Below are 11385 nucleotides of genomic sequence, written 5' to 3'. Positions count from 1 at the left end.
AACTCCCCAATTTGATGCAACGGTGGTGAGCTCGAAACTTCCACAAAAATGGCGACGCCGAGTTCACTGCACGCGCTGCTCTTCCTCTCGCTCTTCCTGCTGCATTCGTTTCAAACCGAATCGGCGGTGGCCAGCATAGATCTCGGCTCGGAATGGCTCAAAGTCGCCGTAGTCAACCTCAAGCCCGGCCAGGCGCCGATCTCCGTCGCCATCAACGAGATGTCGAAGCGGAAGACACCGACGCTCATCAGTTTCCACGCTGACTCCCGCTTGATCGGCGAGGAGTCGGCTAATCTCCTCGCGCGCTACCCGACCAAGGTGTTCTCGCATCTCCCCTCGCTCGTCGCTAAACCCTACAATTTCACGCGAGATTTCCTGCGCAAGCTGTATCTGAGCTACGAGATCGCGCCCGAGGACGCGCGGGGTGTGGCGGTTTTCAAGGCCGAGGTTGGGGATGGCGGTCATTTCACGGCGGAGGAGATGGTGGGGATGGTGCTCAAGTACGCGGCGGGGCTGGCGGAGTCTCACGCGAGGACGAGCGTGAAGGATGTCGTGATCACGGTGCCCCCGTTCACGGGAGTGGCTGAGAGAAGGGGATTGCTGGCTGCGGCGGATTTGGCGGGGCTGAATGTGCTGGCTTTGGTGAATGAGCACTCCGGGGCTGCTTTGCAGTACGGAATCGATAAGGATTTCTCAAATGGATCAAGGCATGTGGTGTTTTATGACATGGGGGCTAGCAGTACTTATGCCGCATTGGTGTATTTTTCGGCTTACAATGCTAAGGAGTTGGGGAAGACGGTGTCAGTTAATCAATTTCAGGTAACTTGTTCTTTTGAATATTGAGTACGGTATTTAAATTGTTTCGGTTCCTTTTGACGAGTGAGGTTTAGCATCTCAGGTAGGAGTGTGAATAGATTGAATCTGTTGAACTTGAACGTACTACTCTTGTTCAAGCTTGTTTGAATTTTATCGGTTTATGTAAGTTATTTTGAGCTTGTTTGATAAACAAATGAATCAAGGCGAGTTCACTGGGGCATTTTGGTTCTCTTATATATATATTTTAGACCTAGCTCTGAACAATCTTATTAGAAATTAGAATATGTTATTGAACCTTTCACAAATGATCATTCAAATGTGTAGTTCTTGAGTTACATATTTTGAGTGACAATCTTATCAGAAATTAGAATATTTTTGGATTGTTCTTGTTATAAGTAAATCCAGCAGTTTGGGTCGCTATCTTGATATCTAAATCTGAAATGTAAACATTTTTTGGTCCATCAAATAAATGAAAAGGTACCTGTGAGTGAAATTACCATAAGTAGCCAAACTTTCAATGCACTTTGAGCCCTTCTTCCCAAACATAATCTTCAAATTTGTTCGACTTTAGTATAGAGTTTGCCATGAAGGATAATATCACATATATCAAACTTCCATGTTTCAGAAATTTTTTCTGTGAGTGTGGATAGTTTGACATTTGATAGTTGTAACCAGGTGAAGGATGTCAAATGGGATGCTGAACTCGGAGGTCAGAATATGGAATTGAGGTTGGTAGAGTATTTTGCGGATGAGTTCAACAAACAATTTGGAAATGGGGTTGATATTAGGAATTCACCCAAGGCCATGGCCAAATTGAAGAAGCAGGTTAAGCGCACAAAAGAAATCTTGAGTGCCAATATGATGGCTCCGATATCTGTAGAATCTCTTTATGATGATCGTGACTTTAGGTTAGCCTGAGAAACAAGAAATTTTCTTTTGCAAAATATCCATTGATTATTCATCCCTTTTTTAACCTCTTAGAAATTATTTTTTCATAGGAGCTCAATTACTCGTGAGAAGTTTGAAGAGATTTGTGGAGATCTTTGGGAAAAAGCCCTTCTTCCCATAAAAGAAGTTCTCAAGCATTCTGGAATGAGTACTGATGATTTGTACGCAGTAGAGTTGATTGGTGGTGCCACACGGGTTCCGAAGTTACAGGTACATCTGACTTCAAAGTTCTATTTTAGGGTGTTGATGCAATGGTGCTACATTTTCATGCTTTGTGTTGTATGTCTTAGTTTATGGAAGATACCATGTTTATATGTCACTTGTTAATAAGAACAATTTCCAAGTTTTGCTAACACGTGTTGACTTACTCTCAGAGTAATGCCAGAGGCCCAGAACAAAACAACAGTTTTATCTTTTGAATCTCAGCTTCCTTTCCGTATCAATGTATGGTTTGGATTTGACCATGCCTTTTTCCTTCAGGCCAAGCTTCAGGAATTTCTTGGGAGGAAGCAGTTGGACAAACATCTGGATGCTGATGAGGCTATTGTTCTAGGTGCCTCACTACATGCTGCAAATTTAAGTGATGGAATCAAATTAAACCGCAAGTTGGGAATGGTTGATGGTTCTACTTATGGTTTTGTGTTGGAGTTGAATGGTGATGGTCTTTTGAAAGATGAAAACACCAGACAGCTGATTGTACCAAGAATGAAAAAGCTACCTAGCAAGGTAGGTAAATTACTTTTTGGATGTAGAAGTTTGGTGTATCTCTTTCCTTCATATGGTTTTATATCTCATTTACTTTACTGCAGATGTTCAGATCTGTTGTTCACAACAAAGATTTCGAAGTTTCACTTGCTTATGAGAGTGAAGATCTGCTACCACCTGGTGCTGCCTCTCTTACATTTGCGAATTATGATATCTTAGGTCTTGCTGATGCGAGTGAGAAGTAAGGATTATTTTAATTAAAATTCTGATTTCATTCATCGGATAATTGTGTTTTTGCCATGAGGTTTTCTCAATGCCCTCCTTGTATGTTCCAGGTACTCATCACGGAACCTTTCCTCCCCGATTAAGGCCAATTTACATTTCTCTCTCAGTAGAAGTGGTATATTTTCCTTAGATCGTGCTGAGGCTGTTGTTGAGATAACCGAATGGGTGGAAGTCCCACGAAAGAATCTCACTGCGGACAACTCAACATCTGCCTCTGCCAACACAACTGATGCTGAAGCTAAAAATGTTTCAGAGGAGAGCACTGACAAGTTGGAGACAAATAATGGCAATAGTAACACGTCTGATTCCAGTGCTAATGATTCTAGCAATGTAGATCTTGGTACCGAGAAGAAGCTAAAGAAGAGGACATTCAGAGTTCCCCTTAAGGTTTCTAAAATAAATGATTTGCACTTGATAGTTCATTCTATAGTACTTTTAAGAATCATATGTGTGTTGCATGTAGGTTATTGAGAAGACAACAGGGACTGGAATGCCTCTCTCAAAAGAATCTTATGCTGAGTCTAAACGCAAATTAGAAGTACTGGACAAGAAGGATTCAGAAAGGAGAAGAACGGCTGAATTGAAAAATAACCTTGAAGGCTATATCTATTCTACTAAGGACAAGGTAAGAAGTTTAGTTTTTACTGTGTAGACTTTGAACATGCATAAAAAATCCCCACATTGATTGTGCCTATCACTCTGCTATTATTATGTATGTCAACAATATGGATGCTAGTAAATGTCATCTTAGAATAGTCAAATCAAGGTCTTACCTTTTATTCTCTCGTTGACCTGTAATTGTAATATACCTGATGGTATCAGCTAGCCTTGTCCCATTAGAATTTCATATGCATGATACCACTATTCTCACAGTAATTGTTTTACAAGACTATTAGCTCATATTATCTTTTCTTACTTTCTGAATCCCCATTCATTGCTACCTTGGCATCTGTCGGACTCTGAGGTGGCTTTGCATTTTGGGATTATTTTGCTATCTATCAATTTTGCTTATGGATTTAGTTTTCTGATATTTTTTAGCATCCTGTGATTTTGTTTTTAAAATTTGCTAAACTACATGTGCTTACTTGTGTGCTGATATACCAGCTTGAATCTGAAGAGTTCGAAAAAATATCTTCTGAGCAAGAGAGGAAATCTTTTATGGAAAAACTTAATGAGGTTTGCTCTCTGTCCCTCTCTCCACGCGCATGCATGCGTGTTCATTGTTCCATGAATTGGTCCACGCTTTGTTATGTGGTATTTGGTTTAAATATTTGCTGATGTTATCTATTGATGCAGGTGGAGGATTGGTTGTATACTGATGGTGAAGATGCTTCTGCCTCTGAATTTCAACAACGTCTGGACACATTGAAATCTATTGGCGACCCTATATTTTTCAGGTCTTCTTTTAATTTCAATAATCCAGTAATTTATTACATCTCATTGTCTAAGTTGGTCTTAATGTTGTTATTTGTTGTAGGCATACTGAACTCACCGCACGGCCTGCTGCATCTGAACAAGCACGAAGATATCTGACAGAAATAGAGCAGGTAAATAAACTATAGCTTTGGAAGTATAAATGTTTGCTCACAGCTGGACATCACGAGAAAATATGTGATTTAAGTGATAAAATGATGTAAAAGAGATTTTTTCTCCCACTTGGTTTGATTTGACTGTTTGAAACCTTGACGAGCTGTCCGATTATTTTGCTTTCAGATGATAATATGATTTTTTACTTGTTATATGCAATTATGCTTATGAACTGCATGAACCGAGTAAAATATTTGAGGAGGCTGAACTTGGGTTTAGTCAACAAAAGAGCTTTTCAGTGGAAAACTGCATTCATTTGCTTGAGTTCTGTTTCTTTCATCTGCAGAACAGAGTACAAGCTATGAATTTTTGTATTGAGGTGCTAATGTATACGACCCGAATCTTTAGATGCATGCTTGGATGTCTGTTATTAGACCAATCTCTAACTACTTGTTTGTCGCCCTGAATATTCAGATTGTGGAAGGATGGGAAAAAAACAAGTCCTGGTTGCCAAGAGAGAGAATAGACGAGGTACGCTAAATCTCTTATCTAAAAAGCGTGAATATCTCATGCAGACACACAATTTCCGAATATTAATGTCATGACGGGCATCACCTTGATGTCTGTGGTTTTATAGGTCTTACGTGGAGCTGATAAGTTGAAGACTTGGTTAAGTGACAAGGAAGCTGTGCAGCAAAAGTAAGTTTGGCCTTTTTCTTTCATTTCCATTGGCTTGCAACCTTGCTTCCATCTTACACGTGACAAGGAGACCCTCTTATTTTAAGATAATATTTTTTTCTACCACAAAATATTGGAAGACAAGAAGTTTTGTTCTTTCACACTGCATCATTCTTTCCGAAACCTTTCCCTGTGCTAATGCATTAATGTCTCCTCTAACAGGACTACTGCATTTAGCAAACCGGCTTTCACATCTGATGAAGTATACGACAAGATTTTAGATCTCCAAGACAAGGTACCATATACAAAGACTACATATGCCGAATATTTTACATTAGATTTATCTTTATTGGTGCCTTGTTTGTTATTCTGGTTCCAAGCCAATCAATTATGACTGAGGCGCAAGGCTTAGGTCTGGAATTATAATATAAATAAATAAATATTCGAAGTCACTATTAGGGTGCGTTTACTTTTCATGATTGATAAGATACACGTAAGTACTTTTATCCTCATGAATGAGATATTAATCAAGTAAAAGTTAGCTCAAATGATAGAAATTATCAAGGGCCTTGAGATACCCCAAAGTTCCAATCCATCTTAGCAAACGATCATTTTTAATCCTTGCCACTTGCATGCATTTTGTAATATATGAAAATCTCTTATTTAGTTACTATTTGATTTTCATTTTTGTTTTTGCCCTCATGCATAGGTTGCAAGTGTGAACAGAATCCCCAAGCCAAAACCGAAAGTTGAGAAACCCGTGAAGGTGGAAACAGAGAATGGTGACGATAAAGCAAACAGCACAGACTCTGCATCTGAAGAGGCCACCTCTTCAAAAGACCAGACGACCACTGAATCGGACGATGTCGAGGCTGAAGCTGAGTCCAACGGTCACGATGAGCTGTAATAATCATTTTGGTAACACACACAAAACCAAAGGTGCCAATAGATATGAATGCTGCTGCTGCAGATGATGATGATGATGATTAGACGTAGGGAAAGCTTAGCTTAGCGTTGAGCCCTTCTTTTGATGGTCGGTTTTTGTCTTGCCATCGCGGCCGCCTTGGATCGGAGACTACTTAGGGATACCATTATATTGCATCGTTCCTTTCCTTATCTATCTCCTTGTAATACTAAGATACTCATAGATATTATTATTGATGAGCCATTTTTGATTTATTTAGAGAATTTTGTTTGGTCTCTTGTACTACATTATACAAGAATTTTACTACTACCTTTGTTCAAATAGTGGTATATCAATATCATGCACATATCAGTTCTGTTGTTTGCGTGTGAGTTGGATTTCTATTGTTTCTGCTTTTGGTAAATGGATTTGGATTATTTAATTCTTTTAATCATACTTCATAGAAGCTTGTTTAGTAAAATTCGTTAGCTAAATGAATCAAGCTTAGCTTGATGCTAGTATTTTTCTTCTTAATCTGTGAACAAACTCGTTATTAAAATTTACATAACTCATTATTTACACGAGATAATAATACTACCCAATCTCGAAATAATACCATGACTTTTGAGTCTTAGCCTATCCGTGTGACTAAAATAATCTCGTAACAGTTCAATCACGAACGACTGAATGACCCGACCCATAATCGTATCAAGTCTCTAATTCATTTCATTTGTTATAAGAAAATATTGAATATATTATTATATTAGTGAATAAACTAATTTAAATCTAAATTTAGAAAGTTTATTTGCACTCGATTAAGCTTGTAAACATCAGAATATTCAATAAATCAAGCTCGAGTCAATAAAGCTCGAGACTCGTCTCGATTATAAACGAACCAAACTTGAGCATGACAATATTGGGCTCGGTTCTGCTCTATCAAATCTTGGCTCACTAATAAACTGCTCTTAGGCCATATGCAGTTAGACACTAACCATTTTTGCCTACACTCTCCAAAATCAGTATAAACAGTCTCATTTCACATCACCTATATCAATACCTTCTGTCATATCTTACTACACATTTTACACATTCCTCAACTCACATTTTCTTATTGTCATAAGCATGGTGCCAAGCCACTAATCTTACAGCAAAAAAACCGCGATTTTGAAGAGCACGACGATCAATCATCATAACCGTTGAGATGCGCCTTCTGCCATCTCCAAGCAACGCTCAAACTCTGCTGCAGGTTCGTGTACTTAGCCGTCCAGTTGAGCTCCCTGAGAATCTTCGAAGGATCACTGTAAACTTCAGCGTAATCCCCTGGCCGCCGGCTCAGGTAATCCACCTTTATGTTCGCCCCAGTCGCCCTCTTACAAGCCTCCACGAATTCGTTTACTGAACTACCTGTGCTCAGACAGTGAATACCAAGATTTTTTCAAGTCCAACACAACCCCAAGCATGTTTTGGTGCTTTCTTGTAAGAAAATGACAGACCTTTTCCTGTTCCAACGTTGTAGATCCCGACTCTCCCGGGCCTCGCGTGGCCTAAGGCTTTCACGTGCGCGTCTATCAAGTCAGTCACATCGATGTAGTCTCGTATGCAAGTCCCATCTCTAGTCTTGTAATCAGTCCCTCTCACCTGCAAAAATTTTATGACTTTTGCTGATAACAATACATAACATGGATGAATTGTACGCGTTTTCCTTTTAACGTTTGGAGACGTACCTTGAGCCCGGGTATTATACCCCTGGCTGCATCAAAGCAAGCTCCGGATATTCTTCCTTGCTCTCGTAGCTCTGGTCGAGGAGCTTCTCCGAGCCTCCCCTCGGGGTCCGAGCCAATCACGTTGAAATACCTAATGACAGAATGATCAAATTTGACAGTAGTTTCTTCAAGAAACATGATGAACTATACAAACCTCAAGATCATGACAGCCATGTCCGTTGTCTTAGAGAAGTCGATGATTATGTCTTCTGCCATTTTCTTGGCTTTACCATATGGATTGATGGGGACCTAAGGTTCATTCAACCACAAGTAAATGATGTATGATCCAAAAACAACTACAAATGAATGTATGCAGAAGACTGAAACTCACTTGTGGGGTGGTTTCTGTGATGGGCATCTTGTCGGGCTCTCCATACGTCGCGCAAGTGCTCGAGTAGATCAACGTCTTCACACCATGAGCCGCCATTGCTTTCACAACCAACAAGGTATTTGATGTAATATTGTGATAATACCTGGATCATGTTTAGGGACACCATTTAGTCTTAAGAATCAACTCGAGAGAGAGAGATCGTGTGAGACGAGAGACGAGTACCTTAGAGGTTCAGCGGTGCTCTCGCCAACATAAGCAACAGCAGCAAAATGCATAACAGCATCAAAAGCATTCTCAGAGAATATCTTGTCTACCTGATATCAACACTTAAGGAGCAACTTAAACAAGGAGCTAACTAGTCGAAGATACGGAGAAACTCTAAAGGGATACAGCAGCTGCATCTCCTAGATCAGCATATATGAACTGAAGTCTCCCCGGCTCCGGATAGAGTCCTTGGAGGATCCTAACGGCTCCCATGTTTCCACGAGAGAGATTGTCCTAAACGACGAGAAAAATCAAGAAAAAAATCAACTTTTGCAAGAATGAGACAACACTTTGTGCTTGATTAAGCTGATGTACCACAATGGTTACGCGGTATGAATCCCTCAGAAGGCGAAGAACAGCATGGGAGCCGATGTAGCCTGCACCCCCCGTCACTAGGACATGTGTGACGCCTGCCTCGTGCTCAGAAAACTAAAGATGTAAAGGTCAAGAACAACACAGCTAAACAACTAGTCACATTCAGAAACAGAATAGTAGCATTTGATTTGCAAGTGAATTAGTTAACAAACCATCTCTTCCAATCAAAGCAACACACATTTTCAAGTCTACTTGCAATCATACAAAATGAAAAACCAAATGCAGGCAAATTAGGCAATTTATATATACCTTTGAAGAGCCACTAATACTAGAAGGGCCTTTAACCATGAAGATCAAAAGCGCGGAAACAACAACGACCAAGAGGATCCTTCTCGTGAAGCTGCTCCGTCGCTTCATCTCTATGTAATCCATCCCTACACTTGAATTGTGATCCTTAAGCAGCATACCTCTGCACCATTGGTTTTCAACAGCCATTTTCAACTTCATCAGAATGAAAAAACCTCATCCCAAAAGCCAAAACAGAATCCATCAAGCATCAAAGAAGCAAGAAACCTGATATTTTTACCTTAAAATAAAAGCTAGAATTCACAAATAAAATAAAGAAAATGGAACTTGCTCAGCAATGGTGATTGATCACAGCTCCAACTTTCCTAAAGCTAATATGTATATCGATTTTGGAAGACAACAAAAAAGCATTAATATATGCAGAGGGCAATTAACACAATCATATTACATACAAAACAGAAACAGCAATCTCCAAATATAGAACTAATTTCATTAGCAGATTCAAGAAATCAAATCCCACGTGATTAAATGTCATGAAAATCCCCAAAAAATCACATACTCGCCAACAGATTTTGCCACTTATTTCATGGCAAATAAAATAATTCTCAACTGAAAAATGACCATTAATTCAGAGGGGGGTTCCAAGTAAATAAATACAGTTTGGCAAAAATCACGACTTTTTTTACGAGAAAAATCAACTCAACCTAATTAAACATCAAGGTAAATAAAATTAAAACTTTTGACTTTTAGCTCCCACCCCAAACTCCGAATTAAATCAATGAAATAAAATAAAATAAAAAATCTAGTTTCAAAGCATTAATTCCAAATTAAATTCATTTTAATGAGAAGTTTGGTGAAAGAAAAAGACTGATTTTTTTTGGATGGATAATGACTTACCAGAAAGATGAAGAAAACAAAAGAAGAGATTTCAATGGAGAATTAACGCCCGCATAGTAACTGAAGTTTAGACCAAATATAATCAAATTCCACATAATCAAAACGGCAAGTGTGTGTGTGTGTGTGTGAGAGAGAGAGAGAGAGAGAGTGGCATAGAATGAGATAAATGTGACGAAAGAAAAAATGGAGCTTGGTGTTTGATGAGTATAGCAACATGAAGAAAGCCATGAAATGAGGAGAAAACGTATATTGACACCAAAATACTGCCGAAAAAAATGAATTCAACCATGCATTCACGTTTAGTCTGTGTGTGTGTCTTCGTGCGTGAGAGAGAGAGAGAGAGTCCAAGTCTCTTCTTGGTAAGAAAGAGGAAGTGGCCGAAGGGAATTGGACTGCCCATGACAACAACTTTTTCGCTTTTCATAAATTTTACTAATATTTTTGAATATTTATTTTTTAGATTTTATGTCAATATGCATTATTCCTTTATAGGATTAAATATGTTGCCTTTATTGAATTTTAAATACTATCCCAATTTTTATTTTCTATTAAAACCCTCAACTTTCAGTATTTTAAAAGTGTTTTTTAAAACAACAACACACTCACGTATTATCCCTCCGAATGACTCAAATTAGAGTTGTCAAATGGACCATGCCAAGAGGCCCGCTAGGTATGAGGCTTGACCCAAGCCGACGAATAGAACAAACAGAGCTTGGTTGGCTCACATTAGGGATGGCGACAAGGTGGGTTCGGGGCGGGGAGTGTTTTTCCACCTTCATACTCGCCTCAAAATTTTAAACCCCATACCCGTCTTCATACCCATTTAAATAGGGTCGGGTTCAGGACGAAGATTACCCAGCGGAAAAAGGGTACCTGTTGGGTATCCACCAAGTTATTTATTTATTGATTTTGCAAAATTTTCTTATGCAACAAGCATTTTGTCCATTTCATCAAATATATAAAAACTCAAAATAAATAACAGTATCATTCAACACCATAAACAAACCATAAATTTCACGATTGAAACGTAAATATATCTTCTAACAAAAACTCTATCAAACATATAAAAATATAATCGGGGCAGGTTTGGAGCGGATATCTATACCCCAAACCTGACACGGGTATAAGTTTCGTACCCGCCTCCGAACCCGCCCCAGAAATTTCACCCCATGCCCGGCCCATTAGGATCGGGTACTCGCTGGTATTATTGCCATCCCTAGCTCACATGACGCGAAATTGAGTCGAACCCAGCATAGTTCGGACCTGTTTAGTAAGTGGATCGGGTCAAATCGGGCACTGCAGTGGGCCGGACTGTGCTAGGCTACAAGTGGCCGAACTACTTATTTTTATGTTTAAGCAACTTATTTTAGGTTTATAATTTCTTTAGCGTTTTATGATTTTTTTTAAGCATTCACAATTTTTTACTAAAATGATTATATAAAAATTGTGAATTTATTTGAAAAAATATCATTATTTTTTAAATATGCTTAGTCATATTTTCGTATCTTTAAGTGTTACATATACATAATTTAATTTTTCCGGACACAATTTAAACAAATAAATAGATAAATTACATGTGAGAACTAGCCTCATATATATGCATTGAAAATAAATAATCATGATTCATATGTGACCTCATGCATATT

General features: G+C 38.8%; 2 protein-coding genes across 6 annotated transcripts; one reads left to right on the top strand and one right to left on the bottom strand.

The window, feature by feature from the left end:
- On the top strand, window positions 1-6246 carry LOC131012794 (heat shock 70 kDa protein 17-like). The gene is made up of 14 exons (XM_057940801.1): window positions 1-819; window positions 1492-1724; window positions 1815-1974; window positions 2245-2490; window positions 2574-2710; window positions 2805-3141; window positions 3218-3379; window positions 3859-3930; window positions 4051-4151; window positions 4232-4301; window positions 4756-4812; window positions 4919-4980; window positions 5182-5254; window positions 5669-6246. Exons 1-14 carry the CDS (start codon window positions 49-51, stop codon window positions 5864-5866), a joined length of 2679 nt encoding a protein of 892 aa, XP_057796784.1. The 5' UTR covers window positions 1-48; the 3' UTR covers window positions 5867-6246.
- Window positions 6247-6701: 455 nt separating this feature from the next.
- Window positions 6702-10142, bottom strand: LOC131012793 (probable UDP-arabinose 4-epimerase 3). 5 transcript variants are annotated; one of them, XM_057940800.1, is made up of 11 exons: window positions 9740-10138; window positions 9123-9213; window positions 8846-9005; window positions 8537-8650; window positions 8348-8455; window positions 8180-8271; window positions 7958-8099; window positions 7781-7875; window positions 7588-7717; window positions 7357-7501; window positions 6702-7267 (listed from the first exon to the last, which is right to left on the bottom strand). In XM_057940800.1, exons 3-11 carry the CDS (start codon window positions 8999-9001, stop codon window positions 7044-7046), a joined length of 1206 nt encoding a protein of 401 aa, XP_057796783.1. In that variant the 5' UTR covers window positions 9002-9005; window positions 9123-9213; window positions 9740-10138; the 3' UTR covers window positions 6702-7043. The 5 variants fall into 5 exon arrangements, with proteins under 5 accessions (XP_057796783.1, XP_057796780.1, XP_057796782.1 ...); XM_057940797.1 differs by lacking the exon at window positions 9123-9213 and having other exon boundaries at window positions 10026-10142; XM_057940799.1 differs by lacking the exon at window positions 9123-9213 and having other exon boundaries at window positions 9740-10133.
- Between the last annotated feature and the right edge of the window lie 1243 nt (window positions 10143-11385).

The sequence above is a fragment of the Salvia miltiorrhiza genome, chromosome 2, assembly GCF_028751815.1.
Source record: "Salvia miltiorrhiza cultivar Shanhuang (shh) chromosome 2, IMPLAD_Smil_shh, whole genome shotgun sequence".
Lineage (NCBI taxonomy): Eukaryota > Viridiplantae > Streptophyta > Magnoliopsida > Lamiales > Lamiaceae > Salvia > Salvia miltiorrhiza.
This window is presented reverse-complemented; position numbering and strand designations above follow the sequence as displayed.